Source organism: Siniperca chuatsi, linkage group LG3 (assembly GCF_020085105.1).
Source record: "Siniperca chuatsi isolate FFG_IHB_CAS linkage group LG3, ASM2008510v1, whole genome shotgun sequence".
Lineage (NCBI taxonomy): Eukaryota > Metazoa > Chordata > Actinopteri > Centrarchiformes > Sinipercidae > Siniperca > Siniperca chuatsi.
In genome coordinates, this window is record NC_058044.1 from 5296922 (window position 1) to 5322548 (window position 25627).

Sequence of the window (25627 nt, forward strand, 5' to 3'; positions counted from 1 at the left end):
TTTTAAATAATGGTTCCACCACATTTCCACACGGACATACTGTATTTGTAATGTGTTTTATATTTTTTTCTACGTATTTGTATTTATTTATTTATTATGCTTCTTGTCACAAGTTGTATGCTATTACAGTACCTTTGTTTCCAACTCGCGATGAAATTAACTGAATGTCATTATGTTACAACTGAATGCAAACTAATAAATAACCACTTCTACTCTCTTAAAACTTATTTGTCAACAGTACATAACATGACATTTCACAGCAACACTATCAAAAAAGGTCACATTCAGTACCTAAGTAAGGCATAGCTGTGAAGAGTCACTTTGAAGAACAAAAAAAAAAAACATCTCAGATACATGTTTATAGATATCAGTAAACATTTATTTCATTATATACAGGCATTGCAAAAATCTCTAGAACCCACAAATGCAGAACATTGACAAAGTTGTCATAAGTAAACAAGTAGCCAGTTGTAGTTTGTTCTGAGGAGTTTGACTTTCCTTATGAAGGTGGACCTTTTTTTTTTTAAATACTGCCAAGCGAACTATGTGGATATGTGTTGTTATGTGTACAATATTAGTACAATTCAGTCTGATTTCTTACAGTTTTCAAATATTTCTTTTCATGCCAGGGTGTTTCCACCCACAACTGCCAACATCCTGTCATATGAAGCAGAACAGTGACTGAGTGGTTTCATTGAGGGGAAAATATCGTCATGTGTGATTGGTCATTTTTTGTTACATCCCTTTCCTTGTTGGTTGCTTCCTGCCCCCAGCGTCACCAGTGTTATGTAAACCACTCACCTGCCTGCAGAGCTTTGTCACTCGAGGCACAACCCACTGAAGACAGCCAAGATGGTAAGTGGTGAAAAAAGCTTCATTCGTAGGAAATTTCTTCATTCTAATCATGGACAAATATCTGCATTCATCATTCCTTATCTCAGTGATGGTGAAGCTCAGAACAAGAATGTTTCTCATTTTCTCCAACTTTTATAGCCATGTTCTATGATTTAACTTTAATGTTTAATGTGCCACATTCAATTTCTAAATACACACATAGGAGAGATACTGTTTATCTTGCTTTCAAAGAGTTTTGCGATTGCACTTTCAAACAAATACTCACACATTTCAAATTTACAGGTAGAATATTAGTAAGGTAGAAGTGGTAAATCTTTAGGTCTTGAGGTTTGTGTTAACATTCTGTGCAGAGTCATTAACACCGATTCACCAGATTTTTTAAAGGTGCTGATGGCTTAATGTAAAGTCCACAGAAAGGAGAGAAAAGGCTTGGTAGAATTAACACCTTGCTAATTTTTTTTTAAATTTTTCAGGTATAGTTTTTTCTATAGGTGTGGTATTTTGTCAATCATTGACGTTCATTCCAGGGACACAGAAGTATTTCTCACCTCTACAGTGTGATTTGATAAAGATGTGTAGATCAAAACCAAAGCTGAGCAAGAAATCTAAAATGTCCATGTATTTCTGCCCAGGAAGTGCTTTGTATCATCTATACTAAGCTTCTCGAAATCTAAACAAGTGGTTCAGTGGTCAAATCACAGTAGAAAGTCCTGAGCCAGTGTGTGAGACATGCATGTATTGTAAGATATAATACTATATAATGACCTGGCATACTGCTCCTAAATAGTAAGGAGAACTCAAATCCCCACAGGGATTAACTTAATTATTCTCCAACACTTTGTGCGTGCAGTCAATGGTTAACCATTACTGATCTGAGATAGGGGATAAGACTTGACTTTAAAGAATACATTGTGGGTGGTATAGACTGAGGTATCTATGAGTGTGGTACAGGCATATAGGGCCAGGATGTTGAAGTTCATGTGTAACTATCAGGTGATGCCCAATGGAATTTATTGCTTTGTTGATTAGGTGAATAGGTTCACTGGTTTTGAAGAAAATTCCTGGTATGCCACGAAGAGATTTTTTTTCCTGGAGTGCAAACTTTTAAAATCAATCATAGGTGTTTCATTAAGTTGCTAGTTTTTTTTTTAGTTTTTTCTTTAATTGTTATAAAGGCACACAGTGTGGGGGTGGCACCTATCTAGATCTATTGTGGTAGGTCCATGTGTGGGCGTCTTTTTTATGGTTTTACAGTCTCTATATGATGACCAGATGTCAACGAACAAATACGGCACCTTCCTGTTTAAGTACTTTTACAGCCAAGGATACACTGCTCCACCCTGGTCGATCATCAACAGCTAAGATAAGAACTCCTATGATCATCAATTCTCTGACGAGAGTACACTGTACAAACAATCATTTCATTTGTCTCTTAAATAGTCTTTAACTATAAGCCAAAGCGTTTTTGAAACATGTAGAAAAAGAGACTTGTTCTAAAATGAAATATCTTCTGACTGAAATCTAGTTTCAAGGCTGGTTTTTAATGAGGGAGGATGACCATGAGGAAAAAAGCAGTCAATAGTTCACATTTAGCCCTGCTTCCTCTAAAATCTCTCTTCTCTCCCCATATTGGTGGTCTGGTCCAAAGTTTAGTTGTACTAAAATAAAAAAGACAATTAGCTTTGCAAATGTTCTCATTCCTCAATAGACTCACTTTTGTTCTGTGTGAAGTTACGTTACAATCGTAAAGCTCTGTATGTTGCTTTAAATCTATGAAAAGGTCATATTAGTTAAGACTCATCCATCCAAATCAGTTCCCACATTCCTCTTTGTCATTTCCCTTTACAGAAAGTCACGGACATGACATTCAAGGAGGGGGATGAGTTTAAGATCCGCATCAAGCCCAAGGACGACTGCGACTCGTAAGTTCTCCTCATAAGAGGTCAAGTGGTGAAGCACTTTCTGAAAATGTTTGACAGATCCATTGTCTCTGGTTCATACAGTTCAGCTTTTAGACGTGGATTCGATTAGGTTTACTCAAGAGGAAGTTGACGTTGTGTACTATGAGACAGGTTAATGTTTCATCCACTTCTCTTTTTCATTGCACCCTTTTGACCTCTGTGCTCCTGCCTCCCTTGTAGCTTTTCCATCAACATCGGTCATGATTCTGATAACATCGCGATGCACTTCAACCCCCGCTTCAGCCTCAACGCCATTGTGTTCAACTCCTTGTCCGGGGGGTGCTGGGGTGACGAGCACCACGAGGGAAACTTCCCCTTCGTTCGTGGGGAGGAATGCAAGGTGCATTGGGAGAGAATGAGGGTGTTTGCCAGTTTTCTGTAATCTCTCAATCTTCTGTTCAGTCTGATACCAAACAGCAGAACAATTTAGTCTCTAGCAAACATTTAGATACGACGTTTAGTCTAAAGGATGTAAGTAGGAAGACTTAAATACACTTACAGTGTAGTCTTTAGCCTTAACTTTAAAGTGAGACTATGTAACCTTTGCTTAAATATCAATCACTGTCGCCACAAGTGACAATTACAATGCAATGTTAAATGCTCAAACACAGTACAGCAGCAGTAGCACAAGAAAAAAACTGACTCAGTAAAGTCAGTTATTTTTGCTAATCTTAGCTATGACATTAGTCACCTTAAGCTACTGATACTCAAACCACACCAAAAAAGGATGCATCAGCAAGCCAGTTTGCTTTTCACTCTAAATGCACATCTGCTTAATTCAAGATTAAATGAAAGTACACACACTCATCAGGTCTCAATATTCCAAAAAAAGGTAGATAACAAAGATAACTGTGGCAACAGAAATGGTACTACTATAAATTGTGTTCCAGAAAGTGTTTTCCTTACATTACTTTAATGATTTTCCACCACATTCTGAAGCAAATATCTCATTCAAGAGGTAAAAGTGTCATAGCTTTTAAAGAATGATGTTGCATTCTTATGGTTTTATCATTGTTTAGACAACAAAGGCTCAAAGCTGCTTTTGGGTGTGATTGTAGTTCACACACAGACCTGTATTTAAAAGAATATTTTTTTGCAGGCCATTGGCAAAGTACTTTTGCTGTATTTATTGTAGTCATTTGGCTCCAGCTTAAATTTCATAATGTCTTTCCCCATATGGAGGTTATTAGTGGTATCTGTGCTAGGTCAACACACACTGAGCTATACAATCACGAAGGGGGTTATAGGCTCATAAAACTTAATAACCGCTGAGAGAGGTAGATATTCTTACCTATCTAGCTCAGCTATTCATTTTACGTACTGTACATGTTCTCTTATCTTTTCGTTGTATTCAATTAATTGAAACTTGACTGAAACTGAAAGATAAATTGTTTTCTCTTTCTTTCTTTGTTTTTTTACGTACCGCAGTTTCACATCAACTTCAGCAATGGGCAGTTTTACATCAAGCTTCCTGATGGCTCCATGTTGAACTTCCCCAACCGACTAGGAGACGTCAAGTACAAGTACTTTGATGTCAGCGGTGACGCAAGGATCGTCGGCATAAAGATCAAGTAGAGATTGAACTCTTCTTAACCCTTTGACTCTTGACATGTCCACCTTTTGTTTGTTGCTGAAATAATCTGTTTTACATTACTGAGTCTAGGCCTGGTTATTCATCTTTTCTTCTCCTGAGGCTTATGGAAAAATAATCCTAGAAACTTTTACCAACATGGAGTACTGATGTTGTAATAAGAGGAAATGGCCAAAAGAGGGGGTCAGAGCACATCTTGCCGCACTGTTTCTGCTTGACATCTCATCAGTCACTGGGTTTGCTAATAAATGCTGTGAAAAAAAAAGAAGAGCATCGCCTCTGTCTCTATCTCTCTGTTCATCTCTCACTCTGACACACTGATACAACACACCATACATCATCTCCAATGATGAGTCTTAATTGACAATTGATGCACTGTATGTTATTTTGACTTTATATGCAACATTCATGAAACACAGACATTATATATTAGAAATCTAAAACAAAAATACTATCTACATGCTTATCTAAATCAGTCAATTAAAAAAATATCTGTATTTCACTTGAAGAGCTGTTTCAAATTTCGGTCACTTAGTCCTTATTCTGACACCACTCAGAATAAGGACTATTTGACCTCAGTCTAAGCAGTCATATCAAAATTCATGCAGGTTTTAATTCAGAATTTTGTGCTTGACCACAAATGGAGGACAGGACAGTAAAGATTTAGATCACATTGTTATTTCAAATGTTGCTTTGGTGCAAGAAAAACATGAAGTAATACAACCAGTGCATCTAAAAAGAGATGTCAACATACATTTAAGAGAATTAAAATCAAATAAGAGTAACTGAAGCTGCATGATGAACATATGTGAAGTCCATTTTATTATTTTATTATTCTGCATAAATCTGGATGTCTGTGGCATTGTTCATTTTTAAATGCAAGTCTGTTCAAAAGGGTGACTTGGAATTAGACGCTGGCCACATAAAAAAAAATGTATGTGAACAAAAAAAGGGGGGAAAAGACAGAACAATCGGAACTGATCTGTATATAAGAATTTATCATTAAGGCTTGCAGTGTGAATGTGGCAGATATATCGACTGTGCTGTTAGGACAGAGCAGATAATAGAGGATAAAACAGGATAATGCAAAAGGAGGGACAATATACGACAGAGGTGAGATGAAGCACATTCTTACGGAGACAATTTGCAGGAGGACTCAAAGAAGCCATGGCCCGAGGCTGAGGAATGTGGCACAATGCAACCACATTCCCTGGAAGGAGATGAAATATCCTTTACGTGTGTGTGTTTGTGTGTGTAAAGTGGAAGGCAAATAGGAGAGTAAAGGAAAAATTGAAGCAGTTCTTTACATCTGAGTTCATTATCCAACTACTACAGCAATTGCAAAGTATTTGATTGCTATAATGAATTCTTGTGAATAGTATTTCTTCCAAAATATTTTCAGAACTACTGAAAATATCATTTTGAAAATTTTTCAATGTAATTCAAACCTATTTAATTTGGAAAATAACTCACATGTTAACCCAGATATCAGTGGCTTAAATATCCTATCAAATGTGTATTTGTCAGAATGATATTGTCAATGTCAAGGTGGCAGAATTGGAGATCGTTAGACAGGCAGAATTTGTTCATGTTGGAAGAGTGAGATTATATAATAAAGAACACAAAAGCCATTTGCCCTCCAACCTGAAGACTTGCAGTCAGAATTTCATGTTAGCAAACATCCACCTGCTATGCTGAATTCCTCTGAATCCTTAACAGCTCTGGTTACTCTTCTCAACAGAGCTGGAAATGTGTAGCATCACACCACAAATGTGTGTAGCATTTACAAAGTTTGTAGACAGTGCTACTTCAGATTAAGCATCTCACTGTCAACTGTGACATTTTCCAGCTTTGAACAAAATTACTAGAACGAAAATATCCTCGCTCAGGCTGATGAGGGGTCAATAACATTTTCCCGCTCCAGTGTCTATGCTCATTAATCCTTTATTCATCCACTAAAGGTCCTGCAGTGGCACAGTCACAGCCGACCCAGGGTCAGCCCTGCTTGAACCCACAGACTGACCTTTCTGGGCCAAGTAATCTTTATAGTTCCGGGTCAGAAGGGTGTAAAGAAATGGATTGATACAGCTGTTTCCATAGGTCAGACATGTGACAAAGAAATTCAGATAATTATGAGCAGCTGGAGACAAAGCTTTGAGGGACTCCGGAGAGAACAGTTTGGCTAGCTGCCATCCCCAGAAAGGCAAGAAACAAGCCCAGTAGGCCAATACAATGCTAAAGATCATTGATACGACTTTTTGTTTGAGTCCTCTCCTCCGGGCAGACCGGCCGCTACCTTGTAAGCTAGCCTGCGCTGCCCAGTAGCGCCTGGCTAGCCCCACATATAGCCCGAGGATTACCAATCCAGGAACTAAAACACTTGTAAGAAACAGGACGGTGATATAAGCCTTGAAGGCCTCAGGGGTCCAGGTAGGGAAGCAGATCCTCTTAACCAAACCAGCCGCAGTTGGTTTGCCCTCCCTGAGTCGGATCATCACCATCATGGGAAGCGTTAGCACGAAAGCTAACCCCCAGATAATCCCTGCCGCTAGCTTTCGTTTGCGGGACGAGGACCTGTGCGCGCTGAAGGGTCTAGCCACGGCACGGTAGCGTTCCAGGCTCATGGCAACCAAAATGAAGACACTGGCATGCATGGTGAGGAGGTCGAGACTCAGCAGGATGCGACAACCAGCCTCACCAAACAGCCAGTCATGGGCAAAGTAGGTGCAGACCACGAAGGGGATGGTGGCGAGGTAGAGCAGGTCAGCCAGAGCCAAATTGATGATGTAAACGTACATGGAACCTGTCCGGCGCAAAGCGGCTGAACGCGTAACGATGAGTGTGTACGTGTTGCCTGCCACACCCATGGCGCACATGATCATCAGTGTGGCACCAAGCAGAGATGTCACCCAAAGGCCCCCACTGCCTCCGCCACCACCACCACCACCACTCTCCTGGGACCCACCATCTACAGCCCCTGGGCTCAGGACAAGTTCCAGCTGTGGAGTAATGGTGGCATTAGGAGTGCAGTTCATTGCAGGTTCACAGATGAAAGGTCAGAGGTCAGGCCCTAATGTTTAAGAGCCAATTTACACAACGCTACTGTATATGACAGTTGGCTCCTCCATTAAATTAGAAAAGGTTTTAAAGTCCGTATAAACATTTCATGCTGTGATGTGAAGCACAGATTGAAGACGGCAGCTGATTGTAAAGAGTCACTCCTTTATGAAATTTTGCTAAAACCTGTAAATTGTTGGAGATAAATCCAAGAAATAGCATTAATGGGCAATAGATAGAAGAGCAGGGATGACAACAACTGTATTAATCCACAGAGAAGATGTAAGTAAGATGATGATGATGCTAGATGAAAGGCTAGCAGCTTCAGAGATTACGGAGCTGCCTGTGTCTTGTAGTGCTTATCCCTAAAATTAAGGTCCTCCATGCAGCCATGATCCCATATTTCTCCAACATCAGGGTGGCACAGTGAGTCAGGACACTGTCCTTCAACTTGACAAACTATGTTCAAAATCTCTGAGAGCAAACTCCTGCAGTGCCCGAGAAAGACTTCAGTTGCTGAAATTTCAAGGGAGAGTCTCTAGTCTCTAGTCTTCTACCTGCATATAGACACCTTAGTACAGATCCTTTGGTTTGTTCAAATGATCCATGTTAATTCCTCACTGCCGCTCCTCTATACCTCCATAAACGATTTGATGCATGGCCGATGAACCTTCAGTTTTCTCCTTGGATCTTCAGCCCCCATTTGATTCCCTGTTTTGATAGAAGACACTTGTGTCTGTGTTCTTTGGAGTTCTCATGGTCCTAGTCCTCTCCCTCCTCTTCTCTTCTCTGTCCTCCCTCTTTCTCACCAGGGTGAAAAACTAGCATGGGTCATAGATTTATGAGGTATTCCTCTCGGGCCTCCAACTGCTGTCTCTGAGCTGCAAGGTGTAGGTTTAGACACCCAGAAATCACTGGCAGGGACAATTTTCCACAACCACACACACACACACACACCAATGTACAACAGCCAAACACATCATACATATGCATACATAAAAAAGGAACCTATCTATTAATTACAGCTCATTTTAGGGTACTTTTAAAAACAAAACAAATACACCTGCTGTGTCTGTGAATTATAGTATTTAAGCATCTAAGCATTTAAGCAGTTTCTGTTCAATTTTACACTTTACACATTTAATATTTTTTCTCTAAAACTCATGGTAGAAACTGTTTTTGGATGCTTTCTGCCTCTGCATTAATTCCAAGTTGGCAGCACATTGATATTTAAGTCGAAGGTGCAGGAAATCTTCTATATTTACAGAAAAAAAAAAAACATTTATCAAAAGTTTTTCTAGAAATGCACTGGATGGGCTCACAGTGGAACCTAGTTTTGAAATAACTCACCTTCAGTCCGGGGAGAGTGGTAATATACAGTAAGTGACTATTTTTATTTTAATACTACTGAATTTACACACAAATCTGCACAGAGAATCCTTGACAACTTCCAGAGGAAATATTTTTATTGGTCATCAATAATGGCATGCGCTATGTCATTCAGCTATGGTCAAGCATTGAAATACCTTTATTTAAAAAAAAATGTATGAGACCAAATTAATACGTAATGTGAGTACCTCTTTAACCAAAAACAGATGCTGAGAACAACACACAAATACCTCTAAAATGTATCAATTGGTTGTTTGATATCTATAAAAAATTAGGAAAAAATAACATATTAGAATTATTGTTTGTTTTATCAAATACTTAGTATATATACTCTATGCCACATGGAGGCACTGTTAGATTATGTAATGGCTTGCAGTGTTTCCAGCTTTTCCATCCCAATGCATTTGCAAATCTCCTTTATTGTCTTTCAAGTACGTCTGTGACAGAAGTACTCACATGTCTCAAAAACTACTCAACATTTGCCTAGACTTAAAAGAAAATACTAAATCATAAAAGTCACCATGGATTCATGATATAAACTGCACAGGTAGTGTGTCTGAAGATATTGCTTTGCTTGGAAAAACTCTTTGACCTTTTGGACTGAACCAGCATAACAAGCAGTATGATGCAACTGTAGCTCATGAACTGGTCTGCAATACTCTTGCACAATATACATGTTCTAAGTCATGAGCGTAGGTACAAAGTTGGCATAAAAATGAATAACATTGCTTTTTTTTAAGACAAAAAAAATCAAAAGGAATTCTGAATCATCACACCACATTTGGACATAAAATACATTATACAAGAGGACCAAGGCACTTCTCACCTTAGCAGTGTCTTAAATTTCGCATTGAATATCTAATAAACCTAAATTCCAACCTCATTATTTTACCATGATAAAAAAATCAATCCACTGGCACATGGGAAGTGATGTGTTTTTACATTCCCATAGTAAGTTAGTATGGGCAACAGGGACCATGTCTGAACAGGCCAAGAAAAGAGCACCATGTAGAATTTCAAACATGTGCTACATAAAATCAAAAAGAAGTGTGTTATATACTGCCCAGACTGTGTGATTGACAAGTGATCTCTTTGCGCCACAAAACACCACAGCAATGAATGCTAAAACTGTGACCAAAGCAAAATCAAATAAAAATCTTATTGATTACCAAGTATTCCTTAAATTTGACTTTTTTTTTTTTTTTAAATTTAATGTCATTTTTTTTTAAATTCTCAATTTACATTTGCCTCGGTCCTCTTGTTTGCATTTTTAACCCCATTGCCAAAGAGCACCTTGGGACTTGGGTAGCAACACGCTCCAGTCTGACCATATTAATGATGAAGATTTTGCTACAAGTTCCCAAAATCACTAAAATAATCAGTGGCAGAGCCAGTGTGGGTCCGGTGTCAGATTGGTGATGGGCTGAGAGGAGAGGAGATGGTCCCACAGGCCTCTGGTCCATCAATGCCTGTGCTTGAACATGGCCTCCACTTGAAAAGAAATCAAAGTCCAAAGTAAGAAAACATGTTCTTTTACCCATGCAGACAAATCATTTAGCTTGACTAATACAACAGAGCCTTTGTGTGTTTTTAATTAATTTGCCCTTTTAACATTCATTCTTGTGATTCTTATAAAGACATAAGTGCCAATATGGGTTGTTCAGTTGGTCTATCATTTTGCCAGTTTGTTCCAGAGTGAAATATCTTGCAAACTACTACTGCCATGAACATTTGTACAGGCATTCATGGTTCCTAGACAATGGATCCTAATTACTTTGATGATCCTCTGACTTTTCCTGGGGCACCACTAGAAGGTTGACATGAGAGAAATGTCTCAACAACTATTGGCTGCCATCAGCCTCAGCTATACTTTGAGTTTAGTGCTAATTAGCAAATATTAACATGCTAACATACTAAATAGGAAAACGGTAAACATTACCTGCTAAACATCAGCATGTTAACATTATCAGTGTGAGCGTGTTAGCATGGCAACCACTACCATTTTTACTGTACATTTATTTCACCACGACCACTAAGGATCAAGAAGTAAGATCTTGGAAGAGCAACAGCATTATATCTACCTCTGCCATTTTCTTATTTTAGTGTCCGAAGTCCGAATTCTGAGTGTGACATTTATGCACTATATAGTGTCCTCAAAAATTCCCACAATGGAGCAAAAAAGTGTCCATGGCATGTACTCTACTTTCTACTAAGAATCCCACAATGCAATGCTCGATGTAAAAATTTACCAATGTCCAACTCTAGAACTATCAGCGATGACACAAAATGACCATAATTGATAAGTGTCCGAAATCTCGATTTACTGCTCACTATAGAGTAAACTGTTTATTATATAGGGAGTAATCAATGAATGAACCACGGAGTGATTTTCGACACAGTCAAAGTCTTGTTAGATAAGATAGATAGGTAGATAACTACCAGTGAGTGAATTGTGAATTGTGACCCCCGTTGGTTTTCCTTAATAAATAAATGTCAACATTAAGTTTTTTTAAGGAGTGTTAATTCGTTTTTGTGGCTTATTATTTATTCCATGGTGCCCCTGTGAAGCCGAGTAGCTGTTTGATGCGAAGCTGTAAAAAACAATAACAGCCACCTACAAGAGAAGTAATCAGCAGCTCATTATGAAAGCTTATAGCTAATAAATATTTAATGACTATTAAAATGTTCTGAATTCTTACTTGTGTAATCCTGAGGGGACATCTGAGTACTCATGATATCACTGAAGTGTTTCAGCCATTCCTGCTGGTCGCTCTCTGTTTCGCAAGTAAACAGGAAGCCACGGTCAGGTGTTACTATGGTGATACCGTGTTGCCAGGCGCCGTTGCAGTGGGTGCCAGCAGGCAAGCCGGGGGAGGCGCTGTAACCATGGTCCTTGTTCCCCAAGAACACTTCACCTTTGGCAAAGGCGTCCTTCAAACAGGGGCAGAATGAAAGAAACAGATGTTAACTGTAGAGTATAGATTCCTCATCATGTTAATGTTATCAGGACGCTGTGTCTTACTACTTTGGCTTAAACAAAATGAATTCCTTCGATGAGTAAAGTAATTATGTTTTTGTTTCGAATCTCTGCTAAATATTGAATGAACTGACCAACTAAACGGAAATATGAGATGTTACGTGGTTTATTCTAAAATAATTTATCCTTTGTATTTGGCATGCCATAATGACACCATAATAGTTAAACAAGAAGTAGACAAGACACAATAAAAACCTGAGTGTCATTCAACTCAGTCATGTTATGAGTAAAAGCTGTATATATTTCTGAATTTAGTGTACTGTGACCAAAAGTACCAGTCTTTTCTTAAGTTTAGTACTATTCTCAGCTCCCAAACAGCTGCTTTTAGCCGTGCTAGCAGCGTGGCTCTTGGGATGGCAACGTCGGTCTACTGGCCAATTGGTCGGTCTGACTGAAATACAGCATCTCAGCAACTACTGGATTGATTTCCATCCAATTTTGTACACACATTCATGGTAATAGGATGAATCCTACTGACTATGGTGAGCCACTGACTTTTCCTCTAGCACCATAGTGGTGACATTTTTGGTGAAATGTCTCTTCAGCTATTGGATGAATTGCCATAAAATCTGGTACTGAAATTTTGGGCGGCAACTAACGATCATTTTCATTATTGATTAATCAATTAATCATTTAGTCATTTAGTATAAAATACTAAAAAAAATACCATCACAAAATTTATATTTGTCCAATACTTTGGTTTATGACCAAATACCTGCAAAACTAATTACATTCCTATCAGCCTCAGCTGTACTTAGTGTTTAGAGCAAATGTTAGCATGCTAACACGCTAAACTAAGATTGTGAATATGGTAAACATTATGCCTGCTAAACATCAACATACTGTATTAGTATTGTCACTGTGAGCATGTTAGCGCGCTGACGTTAGCACAGAGGATGTCTGTGAAGGGAGCTCAATAACAGGATAGCTACTTGTTAAGATGAACTCTGCTGCCCCCCCCCCACTGTACAAAGTAACTTTCTTAAAACAATATTTCAAAAAGTTAGAGTTGAGTTCTTTAACTTTGTTCTGCTGTGACTAAAACGTGACACTACTTAATCGTCTCGTAAATCTCACTCTCTGTTGTTAGCAGCGTGAACAAATTGCACTTACATACACAGTGAACTATTGTATACACAGCATCTAACATGCATAATTTAGTTATGATCCAAGTGATCAAATTACACTTGCTTTGAGCTTCCTCCACATATTCCCAGTCCACACTCAACTTCACTAGACTTCCTCTTTCCTTTCATCTACCAGTTTTTCTTGTCTAACCCTCTTGGGGTAAGTCGGACATTTCAGTCACCTATAATTATTGCACCTCTCCATTGAACTGTTACATCAGCAACAATGCTGAGCTAATCTGGCTTGGCTATCTGATGTGTATTTAGCCAAGTCTTGGGAAATCTGGATATCTCCCTCTCAAAAGAAGTCTCTGTGATAACCACTGCAATAAAAACTCCACTCTAATGATTCAATGACTCAGAATCTCATTTTCACAACGTCTCTACTTTTCAAGCACTGATATCAGATAAATTAGGTAAAAGTTTGCACATAGAGTTGTCTGTATAAGTATCCAGTGTAGCTTATGGGATGAAGGTACTCTGCAGGTTAGCGCTTCACTTCACTGTCAAGCAGTCCATACTGTGAGGTGATGGCAACGAATACCATATGTATAATAACGTTACATACGAATTAAAGTACCTTATACCACCCTATCCGCACTGAGTCATGGCTTCATATCCCCAACATTGTCTACTTAATCTAATTTGCTTGATGGAAAAAAAAACTCCTCCTCCCAGTTCCCATGGTGCTCATTTATATCTATTTAGAGCACAAGAAACCATCAAGGCACCGTTGTTGGTAGGTTGTGATCATAAATTTTCTTCAGCTCAACTCAAATAAAACTGAAATCCTTGTTATTGGGCCCCAATACATCACTAAACAAATACTGCCATCTACTGGCTACCTGTCACAACATATCAAGCCTGTTACAATAAATCTTGGTGTCCTGTTTGATAGCAATTTATGTTTTGAGCAACATATCACTAAGCTTGTCCAATCATGTTTTTATGACCTGAGAAACATTGCAAAAATCCGATCTATTTTAAATCTTAGTGATGCAGAAACTGTTGTACATGCTTTTATCTCCTCACGCCTCGATTATTGTAACAGCCTATTCACTCGTCTTAATCAAAAAACTTTGACACGACTGCAGACTGAACAGAACTCAGCTGCTCGGCTGTTAACCAGGACCAAGAAGTACGACCACATCACACCTGTTTTAGCCTCTTTACATTGGCTCCCTGTTTGTTTTAGGATTGATTTTAAGATCTTATTGATTACTTTTAAGGCTCTTCATGGCCTGGCTCCAGACTATATTTTAGACCTTGTAATCCCTTATGAACCTTCACGTAGTTTGAGATCTGCGGGCGAGGGTCTCCTGTCTGTTCCTGAGTCCAGGATGAAAACTAAGCCGGACAGAGCTTTTGCCTTCAGGGCCCCGAGGCTCTGGAACAACTTGCCTGAAGAAATTAGGCTGTCTGAATCAGTGTCTTCTTTTAAGTCTCGTCTCAAAATGCATTTTTATCAGAAAGCATATCCTGATTTTACCTGAACTAGCTGTTTATTTTATTGTGTATTTTATTTCTTTATATTTCATCATTCACTGTGGTATTTTATTTCTCTTGTCGTGAAGCACTTCATACTTTGTTTTGATAAGTGCTCTATAAATAAAGTTTTATTATTATTATCAAGAACCTGAACCATAGTCACTCAGGCATCAACTAAAGGCTTAAAATATAGACTGATGCCTACACTGAAGTCTTTCTAATGTGTGTAGGTGTGTGTAAAGATGTCATACCAGCGGATCTTTGAAGTACATGAGTCGCCTCTGGTCCAGAGTGAACCAACGTTTCTTGAAACCTTCCGTGTGCTGCAAAGACAACCAAGTTGACAGAGACAGACATGAGGTCAGTGAGACAGAGAAAGACTGAGAGAGAGGGAAACTGTACTTGTACCAAAGGTGGTGTCTGTCTGATTTGTAAATCAACAAGTGATTCCTACTCTGCTCTTAAATTGACTCTTTCGTATTAAGAATTCATACATCTGATCAGTTCCCAGATACTTTATCTAAGACTGCCAGTTATTAAAGTGGCTAGGGCTGCAACTAATGATCATCAATTATTTATTCAATGTATCGTTTAGTCTATAAATTCTAAAAAATCTGAAGTTGTCAGAGCCCAAAGTGCTGTCTTCAAATTATTTGCTTTGTCCAACCAATAGTCCAGAATCCAAATATATTCAATTGACAGTGATATAAATCAGAGAAAAGCAGCAAATCCTCACATCTGAGAACCTGAAACCAGCACATATTTGACATTCTTGCTTGTAAAATGACTTTAGCAATTAATCAATCATGTAAATTGTTGCCAAGTCTTTGTTTTTATTTATTATTCAGTGGAGACCAATTGTTTCAGCACCAAAAGTCAAATTTAAAAAGAGCATTTATGTATCATCAACAATACTAAAATATCAAAAATGAATGGAAACTTTGGGAACAGGGGACGAGTATGTACTGCTGGTGGTTTATTTATGTTTTTCTTGACTCAATCTCTTTGCAGCCTAATTCAAGCCCTTTGTCAAGAATACTTTCCTTTTTGTGAATCAGTAGAGTAGCATTCTCTTATAACTGTAACATTTGAAAGTGCATTAAACCTGATCTCAGGCTTTAAAAAAGTGATACAAAAGCATTCGTCCTTGTTTGATTTGCATGGTTTTTTAAGCACTTAATACTAAAACTGGTTTTCCCCTTGGCAGCCCCGTCTGAATGTTTATGGCACCACTTTCATAACGCTCTGATATTGAATTTGAAAAGTCAAACTTATTGTACATCAGTGCAGCAGAACCAAATCCACGCTGAAAGCAGCTATCGAAGAATATGAAGCATGCACAGCCCCCTTCGGAGAGTTTATTGAAGTGCACAAGAAGCTTGAGCTCTTTTCAGAGAGCTTAGCTTCAAATAATGAGCACGCTCAGGTCCTCGACTGCTGTCCTCATAAAAGTGTTTGATGTTCTCGTTGTCGCATAAACCTGAACAACTGACTGTTCCCTTCTCAATTCACCAGTGAGTCCTTACACAAATATGTCTCACCCGTGTGTGAGGGAAATGAATTATGACACCCATTTAGCAAATCAGCCCAACGCAGAAAGTTAGTGAGTCCTTTCATCTCTCAGCCTGACAGACGGAGATTAAACTCAGTCTGTGTGTGTCTGACTACAGAACCAGTTGTGTCGCTGAGGATCGGGTTACTTGGTGTTGCCTAAGTAGGTGCTGCAGTTTGAATCCTATGTGTGTGAATCCTATGCTAATATAAAAGTGTCAGTGTAACTGTACATAACTGCATGTACAAATGCCTCTTTGTGTGTTTGCTTAATCCCAACATATGTCTGTGTTTCTGTGTGTACTTGAGGTTTTGACACCTAAGGATTAAGTCGATCCTCAGCTGGAAGCCTTTTATTCCCTCTGAGACAGACTGACAGACAGATGGACGGTGAGGCAGGCAGGTAGGACCTCTCAGCTGTCTGTCAGCCTGTCAGGCAGCGGTGGAAAGCAGCCACACTGCGATCTGGGCTAGTTAACCTCTTAGCCCAGCTCCCATTCCATTAAAGCAGGGAGAGTGGGAGCTGGGAACACAGGAGGAGGTTTGAGGAGGGAACTGTGTCCCACTTGTCAAATGGAAAGTTAGTTTGAAACTCAATTCAAAATTAAACATGGTTTAGATTTAGATTTAAAAAACATTGCGTGTGTTAATGTGTAACTGATAATACACATTTCTGCTTTGACTTTTTAAAAATGTATGCATATCATACAGTATATATAGTATAATAGCAACTGGACAGCAGATGAGTTGCTACACTAAGATGCTGTTCATCATAGAAAAGTCAATACAGCCCTGCTCACAAGTGACTATTATCATCCAGCGACCTCATATAATTCTTGAGATAACCCCCATCTCTGTTTTGTGAAACACATTTGCACAGGAGAATGAATCCACTGCTGGCCCATACACAATTGTATAAGTTAAAGTTTTAGGATTTTAGATGTGCCACTTTCTAATTAAGTAAAACTAAAGTTTTATTTGCCAAAACTGATCTATTGCTCCCACTACTGTCTCTGCCATTTTATGAAGAAAAAAAAGACAGAAGTTGTACACCTAGAATTAAAACGTTTTCACATTGTGAAGCTAAATTATTGTTGAAATAAGTAATGTGATCCGGTGCAGGAGTAGAATCATGCCTTTAAAAAATGGTTGGTGATTTGAGCTGGAATTTATAGTCTGAAGTCATAGAACACCCTCAGCTATCTGTCCCATGTGAACAGGGTTTAATATTGACTAATTTGACAGTTATTCTGTGATTAGTTCTGTACTTCCAGGGGAGGTCTGGTTATTGGTAATTAATACCTCTGGACCCCAGGAATTCAATTATATTTGGAATTAATATATTATCGCCTACCCTGTTGAGAAATACCTTATGCATTTATGAATATTAAGTTTGACTTGGTGTAATTTTAATCCTGAATTAATGTTTTGAACACAGTACATTGCTGTCCTATGCTTTTTTCCCACCAACATGAAAAAGAATACACAAACAGGGCTTAAATTTAGCCAGACTGACATCGTGTGTTTACCATGATTATTAATTTGTGCATGTGGCACGTGGACACTGAGCCCACTTGGGAGCTGATGAGGTGTAAAGCAAGGAGAAATTATTGTGAATTATTATCAAGGTATAACAGTGAATTTTGTAGTCTACAGACTAAAATTGCCAATGGACAGGGGCAAAATCCAATAACTGACATACACACTAAGAAAATACAATACTGCCCCTGCGGCAAAAGATACAACCCTTATGTTTTAAGTGTACCCCAGCAACACTAGCACCATCTAGAGCATTTCAGCATCTCTTATCCCTTATCTTTTGTATTTTAAAGCTATCTAAGAAATCTACATTTACGGATTTATGAAAATATCAACTTGTGTACTTCATACTGACATTGTCATTGAGCCGACTGCTGCACTGGGAGAAACACACGAGGAAATGAAGTGAGGAAAAATATAGCAAAGACGGAGATGAAAAGTGTACATATTTTCAGATAAAGGTTTACAGTGTGTATGTATCTGTGTGCGTGTGTTACTTGCCCTGGGACCTGTCTTTTCCATGTATCCTTCCTTCAGAAAGTTCCGGGTAAGTTTGGGTACCAGCTGAAAAACACAGCAAAGCAAAGGGATAAAGAACAACACCATGAGCATACAAAGGGTTTCAGTGCTGAATATCCATTTTGGGAAAAGTGCTAGCAAACCTGTACATTAAGTATAAATACAGTATTGGACTTCTAGCCACCTCAATCTTAGTATCTCACAAGCACAGACATAAAAATCAACGTCAATATCATTTTGATCTCAGCAATCATCAACAGTAGGAGTGCTTTTTCAAATACATGTGTGCTTGTGTGGGCTCACCTCAGCATCCGTCGCCCCAGGAAAAGCCACCTTTAGATAGTGAAACTTAACTGCACGAATTGAATTAAGCCAGTCTACGATCTCCTAATGGACAGAGAGATTTGTATTAATGTTAAAATGTTATCTCATGATTCATAATCATCACAAATAACACACTACTACTACTACTATATTTTATTGCAAAGATGTTGTAAACTTGGGTCGTCTACTTGTTATTTGTATTTATGATGTGTTGGTGATTATTTACAGGTGAAACTGGAAAACGTCAATACTATTTGTCAAGCTGCTGTCTAGAATCAAGAATGAACCTTCGAGCTATAGTTTTTTCTTAATGAGAAGTAATGTTTGACCAGTTGTTCACTGGTTCTCGTTGTTCAGGTACACTCATCACCCTGAATCTAAATATCGGACAAAGAACAAATAACAACATTTTAGATAATTAATGTCATCATAGTGCTTCAGTGTTATCAACAATTGTGTTGATCTGGTTTCAGTCAGAAAATGATTTTCCAAATACAATCTCCCTGTAATGATGGTTGTGGAATTCAGTCTCTTCATGCTTGCTCAGATCAGCATTGATTGTGACTAAATTATATAATTTTTCCTGTTTTTAATTGCTAAAACCAGCTTTTATTAATGACCTAACTATGACCTTTGCTTCCACTGATCACAAGGCAAATATGGGTTGTAACATATCTGTCTAAATCACACCTCTTAATTGAAACCACAGTTTAACTACAGGGGGCTTTAAATAAGTGGCCAAATTATTCTTAACACTGTGACCTAACCTGTATAGAGCTTTTTTAGTAGTTTAAAGTGTAGATTTTTTGAAAAGTTTGTCAGAATGGAGCATTAATGTGCAGCTGTATAGACTGAAAAAAATTACTTTACATCACTGCAATACTTGAAATAATTGTGCAATATTCTGTGTTTAATACTACTGTGCAATATACTCTATTCAGTTTCCATATTTATTTATATTCATTCATACTTCAATTACTGCTGTGCAATATCCACCGTCTCATAATCATCTTAATAAGCTACACTTAACTTAACAGTTCATGCACTATTACTTATTACTTAGTATTATTACATTGTATTATTATACCGTACGTACTTATCATCAACCGGTAATCGACTTGTACTTTACACTTATTTTAATTTTATACTTATATCCACTTGGTACTTAATTTATTTTGCCTGTATTATAGTGTATTATATTTGATTGCTTAGCACTTCTATTCCTGTGTGCACTGATGTGATAGCGAGAAGCTGTAATGAAAGAGTTTCCCCTCGGGGATCTGATTTTGATTCTGATCAGAAATTAGTTCATGATTTTGATGCTGTTTTGCAGTGCACTCTCAAGTCTCAGATGTTGGACCAGAAATAACTTCTCAGCCTGACGACAACACTGAACTGTTCTATATACTTCAATGTGTATTCAAGAATGACACAGAATGATAGATGTGGAGCTTGAATGCCATCTGCTAATGGATTCCATCAGCTGGCATGAATAGAAATGGTAGAGATGGTTTTAAAAGGTTTGGAGACTCGTCCACAACAACACAAACCAGGTATTTTCAACAGCTGTCCGTCCCTTAATGTGATGGATGACAAATATCCCATGTGAATGCCAACTTATGCTGCAATTTCAGTTAGTTAAAAGTTAACACTGCTACACTGCATCACTGGAAATAGTAAACATTTTCTTTCTTTTTAGGTTCTGTTCTATGTACTGATCATCACACACACACACACACATACACAGAGATGCAGTACAGCGACACAGACCTTGCCGTTGTCATGGTAGACAAAGATGTTGCGGGTGCTGTAGTCTTTGAGGTAGGTGATCTGCAGGCCGTTGGGGTTTCCTATCTTCTCAGGCTGTAAGGTTGCATTGATGGTGTCCACCTTGAGTACTGCTTTGGGCTCCTTAGCCTGCAGGAGAGAGGGAGGAAAGGAGGACAGGGGTGTTTTAAAAGTCTATATCTACACTTTGTTTTCACTACAAATGTGAGACAGCTGACTGTTTCTTTTATTCTATTTGATGCTTATTCTTTAAATCATGTTGTTTCACCTTGATAACATTTTTATTTTAGATAGAATTCTGTAAATTGTTTAAAAGTAAAATAATTAACAAATAAATTATGAATTAAATGTACTGGGAGCAATTAATAAACCATCATGATATTAAACTTTTTTATGAACAACTCCTTTCCTTTGCTTGACCAGAACAAAAAAGTATAGTTATGGTGTGTCTATGGTATCATAATTTATGCTATTTCTAACCATAACAATTCTTATCTAGAGCTATTATCTACACATCAGTCAGCATCACTGATAACCTTCATGTCTAAAACAGACACTAATCCCAGCAAACCTGTGTGTGGAAGCTGCGCTTTAATCTGTCCTGAAATGAATATAAATAAGCATCTGGGAACAGAATCTATGTCTGTGTGCATCTTCTGCCCTTGACTTTAACAGATAACAGGCACAGGTATGCTTTTTCAGATTTGACAACTGATTAGATTTGACACTTCTCCGTTATTATGAGTATTGACTCTCCCAGCATGAAAAAAACAGCAAGAGAAAGTGAGATAAATTTGCACACCTCAAGGCTCTTCTGAAACCCAACCACCTCACCAGCTTTAAAAATCTAAACCACCTGAGCGACACTTTCACTTTTTTCACCTTTTATTATATATGAGAATGTTTTTGTTTTATTGTTTGCTTTACCAGTCACCAGGAAAATGTAGAGCAACATTGAAATACTTCACAGGAAAAACATTCATGACGTATGCTAAACACACTGAAAATCCATATTTAAAAATGAGACTGACAGTCTTTTTAAATATATTATTCCGACTTCCCCTGAGCTGTGACAAACAAAGAGCTCCCAGTGCTTCCAGCCCTAATTGGTTTGGGTGGTGTACAGCAAAGTGAATCAGCCACACTGACAGTGAGGACAGACTGCTGGTTAAGCTTGTCTGAGCACGCTCAGATGCAGCGGAGGGAGCAGGTACAGATACATTTTGTAGGCTTTTGGTAGCTATGTATGATTGTAACGTTAACTGAGTGTAAAAATACTGCAGCACATAATGTGGGGGTGTTGTCTAGAGAATATTTTATGTCTTTAAGGTGCTCTCTAATTAAGGTATTTGTGTTGTGGTTACATGTGTGCGGGTGTTGCACATGTGCTGGAAGTGAACTACAGCCTTCAAGCAACACTAACTAGGAAGCTGTTACTTACAGTAGATTACTGGTGGTGGCAGGCATGGTTTTGTGTAGGGTGTGTGTATATATAGTGTATTTAGGTGCATGTGGCCAATAAAAGTCTCATTAAAAGCTGCTGCTTACGTCATATTTGGTGAAATACTTCAGAGTCCCCTCCCTCTCTGAGAGGACGAATCGCCTGCTGAGGAACTGCCCGTTGTCCCGCCCCCTTTTCATCAACATGCCATCTCTAGTTTCTGCAGGAACACAGCAAAGGTCGTTCATTAGTGTGAATGTGTTTTTATGCATGTATGCACGAGTGTGTGCGCACACACTCACCTTCCTCGTATGTAAAGTTCTTCCAAGGCTCAGTGAATTCCTTCCTCTCGTACTTTGCTCTAATCCACTGTTCCCTCAACACCCTGAACACACACAAACAGATGAAACGTCAATAGAGCTGGCTTGTAAAAAGTACCAGCTGAAAGCAGACGAAAATATGTCTTGCATACTTTGTAGTAGATGAGATAGAGGCTGGGCTGCATGCATGGTTAAGGCTGATACATTAAAACAGAAACCAAGACGAGAAAGAGCATCAACTATTTTGCTCAAATACATCAGTTAATTTGCTTGCAGAAAATTTGCATTTTCTCTTACTGCCTATTTCAGTAAAGGTATAAAGCTTTTTTCTACATTTTGTAAGTGTATAAAATGAGTATGAAAGAAATGGAATGTCAAAAATAATGCTACTGTAATGGCCATAATCCTCATTCAATCTGCATATGTTGAGAGACTGAAATTTGTGTTTACTATTTTGCATTTTCCTGGTTATTGTCACATTATTATCTGATTTCCTGGTTATTATCTAGACCAGTTGGCAAGCTAACAACAAACAATACTAATAAGTAACACTAATTTGAATTGTAACACCTGAAAATATGCCTATTTTTTAATAATGTTTATTTCTGTTGAGCTGAATCTCAGGAGTAGGTCTAAAAGAACTACACTTCCCAAAGTGCACCAGCAGCAGCAAACTGGCTGCTTATGACCAGATCAGTCATTGTCACTGATTGAAAGCACCTGTAAAGACATGGAGGTTATCATTCATTTAAACAAAGAAACTTCAGAGAGAAGACACTCCAAGTTCACTCTAAGGTTCAATCCCAAGACGCCAATGGTCGGTGAAATGTTTTATTTAATTGTATGATGTTTGAAATGCTGTTTAATTGGACAAGTATGTTTAACTGCTGTGTAGATTGGCTAAGAAACACACTGCAGCATTGACTTCATTGATTTTGTGTTTAAATGAGTTTGTGCTACATTTTATTTTGAGTTTGAAAAAATGTAAATGCATAAGATAGAAAAGGATAGTACAAGTTAAAAATGTTAAAATTATGTTAAAACTTTACTAAAACATTTGGAAATGTTTAGTCAAAATGGTAACTTTTGTTTCTCTGTCTTTAAAGGTTTACAACCTAATTTACTGATCAACTGACAAAGCCAAAAAGAAAATTAAAAGTGATTAAGTTGAAAATTTGAGTTGTCCGGGTGTATTTTGGGAAATTGAACAAGAGGAGGACTTGACAGTTGTAAACCACGCGGAGCGGCCTGGCCCTGAGGATAAACGGCTTCAGATCCAGAAATAAGCTGTTGACGCAGAGTAAATCAAGATGGCAGAAGATGTCTTGGGAAAGTCGGTCCAGCAGCTCAAAAAGGAGAGGACCACTGCAAAAAGCAACTTCACCAGACAAGGCAACTTAATTTCAAGAGAAGCAAGCAGCATGCTTCAAGTGGAGTTAAGGGAGGAATTCACTAAGCTTTCGAACTGTTTCAGAAAGATGCTCGATGCCAATGATGACTACAGGATTGGACTAGAGGCTGACATCAAGACTGAGGATAAGGAAGCAGGTCTTGACGAACAGCAAGAGGCTGACATTGATAGATCTGTAAAAGAAGGCGAAACAAAGTTGGCAGAGATAAGGCACATTGTTCAAACAAACCTGTGGTCGAGGTATGGAAGAAGTGAACTTCTTGTGGCAATCGTAGAAGCAGAAAAAGCCGATGATAGAGCGGCTGATGTACCTGTGGAAAGTGCTAATTTGGAGGGCTATGAAGTGCACCTTGCTCTCTTGGAGAAGAGAATAAAAGAGGCCATCTCAGCAGTGTCAACATGGGAGAGATGGATCCCTGTGGAATTAAAGGATGAATTAGATGGAAGAGTCAAGGATGTAAGAGCATCCTACTACAGGCTAGAATTAAGGAGAGCTGAATTTGCCACTGCACGGACGATCAATGAGCAAGGCACAGGAGTGAATCTACCACCCCAACTGGCAGCATCCGCACCATTAGTGAGAATCAAGCCAACCACTCTACCTATCTTCAATGGAAGCAAGAGAGAATATCACAGATGGAGGAAAGACTGGGAAAGCCTGCAAAGGCAGGGAGAACCATCCGGATCACCTGAAGTTAAGAAAATTCAACTCTTGGAGAGTGTGGATGACAAAATCTCAAAAGACCTCAGACTTTCAACATACAACACTGCCAATGACATGTTCAGAGTCCTGGAGAACAGATATGGCAACAAGTCAACCATCACTGTGGAAATCCTTGAAGAGCTGGAGAAGATGCCACATGTGAAGGGCCATGTGAACCAGCCAAGAAAGGTCATTGACCTCATACAGTCAGTGGAGAAGGCCCTAGCAGATCTCACAGAGTTAGGAAACTCTGGAGCCATAAAGAACCCACTGGTAATTAGATCCATTGAAAGCAAGTTGCCTGACTTTATTAAAAGAGACTGGTTGATGTTCATGGTTGAACCCAGAAACAATGTCACATCAGATAACCACTTTGACATGCTCTGGAAGTTCCTTAAAAGTCAAGAAGAAATACAGGAGAGACTCGAACAGCTCAGAACTGTGGAGAAGATGGAGAAACCAGATCGTTTAGACAAGAGGTATGACAGAAAGATTGCCTCAACAAAAACTACAAAGAAAGAAGAGCTTGATGAGGGATGTGCTGTATGTGGTGATAGTGGGCACAACAACAAAATCTTCTTCTGTAGAAAGTTCAAAAGACTTAAGCTACCTGGAAAAAAAAAGCTGTATTGAGAAAGCTGGGAACATGCAGAAAATGTCTTGTATGCCATGATGGAGATGGATACTGCAGAGACACTTTCCTATGCAGAAATAAAGACTGTAGAAGGGAAGGTGGTGCCCCAGACCACCATTTTTTCCTCTGCCCAAAAGGAGAAGTGAAAAGAGGGAAAGAGAGTGGAAAGGATGGCAAATGTGAAAGCAAACTAACTGAGGAACAAGAGGAGATCTTGTCTGAACTTTCCCCAGAAATGGCAGATCGATGCAGAAAGGCTTTCGCCAACACCAACAAAACTGCAGTGACACTTGATGCTTCAGGTCAGTCTGAGCTACTGCAGAGAAATGGACTCTCTGAACTTCCTGTCATCATGATGTTGATGCAAGTCACTGCAAACGCAGGGCAGAAGATTGGGACTTTAATTGACCTGGCTTCAGACACAAACTACATTACCCATAAGGCTGCAGAAAGACTGAAGCTAAGAAAGGAGAAAATAACTTTAGTTGTGCATGGGGTTGGTGGAATGACCATGGAGGTGAACACACAAAGGTATCTCCTCAAGGTCAGAGTTAAGACTCCTAAAGGAACAGAGAGAGCTCATGAAATGGTCTGCTACGGCTTGGATGAAATCGCCAGAGTGCATCAAGTAATTGAACCTGAAAAGTTGAAAAAATTCTTCCCAGAAGTCAAACTTAAAGAATTGGAAAGACCAGAAGAGGTTGAACTTCTCATTAGCCACAGAGAGGAAGACTCGCTCCACAGAGAGTAAAAATCATCGGAGACCTCGTCTTGTGGGAGGGTCCATTGGGGAAGACAGTGGGTGGAGCACATCCCGACTTGTTTGAAGAAGTGGAGGTTGCAGCATATAAGTCCAAAACACACTTTGCTCGCTCCATGAGGACAGCAGCTG

At 38.8% G+C, this 25627-nt stretch overlaps 3 protein-coding genes across 3 annotated transcripts in view; 1 reads left to right on the forward strand and 2 right to left on the reverse strand.

Moving 5' to 3' along the window:
- Positions 1-768: 768 nt before the first annotated feature.
- lgals2b (lectin, galactoside-binding, soluble, 2b) lies at positions 769-4675 on the forward strand. The gene is made up of 4 exons (XM_044186486.1): positions 769-855; positions 2704-2777; positions 2997-3156; positions 4245-4675. The coding sequence occupies exons 1-4, from the start codon at positions 853-855 to the stop codon at positions 4389-4391; spliced, it is 384 nt and encodes a 127-aa protein (XP_044042421.1). The 5' UTR covers positions 769-852; the 3' UTR covers positions 4392-4675.
- uts2r4 (urotensin-2 receptor 4) lies at positions 4450-8350 on the reverse strand. Its single transcript, XM_044186472.1, has one exon. The coding sequence runs from the start codon at positions 7440-7442 to the stop codon at positions 6363-6365; it is 1080 nt and encodes a 359-aa protein (XP_044042407.1). The 5' UTR covers positions 7443-8350; the 3' UTR covers positions 4450-6362.
- Positions 8351-8901: 551 nt separating this feature from the next.
- Positions 8902-25627, reverse strand: part of zgc:92360 (uncharacterized protein LOC436988 homolog) — a 29045-nt gene continuing 12319 nt past the window's right edge. The window contains exons 4-11 of the mRNA XM_044186458.1: positions 21970-22052; positions 21775-21887; positions 20209-20355; positions 18418-18501; positions 18097-18159; positions 14757-14828; positions 11553-11784; positions 8902-10344 (exon numbers count right to left, since the gene is read on the reverse strand). Coding sequence (XP_044042393.1) covers positions 10316-10344; positions 11553-11784; positions 14757-14828; positions 18097-18159; positions 18418-18501; positions 20209-20355; positions 21775-21887; positions 21970-22052 — 823 coding nt within the window. The 3' untranslated portion in view covers positions 8902-10315. The remainder of the gene's footprint in view (positions 10345-11552; positions 11785-14756; positions 14829-18096; positions 18160-18417; positions 18502-20208; positions 20356-21774; positions 21888-21969; positions 22053-25627) is intronic.

Excerpts from the sequence above, each read along its gene's own strand:
- lgals2b (XM_044186486.1), top strand. Across the intron at positions 2,778-2,996 it reads CCCAAGGACGACTGCGACTC|CTTTTCCATCAACATCGGTC; the intron begins GTAAGTTCTCCT and ends CCTCCCTTGTAG. Across the intron at positions 3,157-4,244 it reads TTCGTGGGGAGGAATGCAAG|TTTCACATCAACTTCAGCAA; the intron begins GTGCATTGGGAG and ends TACGTACCGCAG.
- uts2r4 (XM_044186472.1), bottom strand. The coding sequence starts at position 7,442 with ATGAACTGCACTCCTAATGCCACCATTACTCCACAGCTGGAACTTGTC.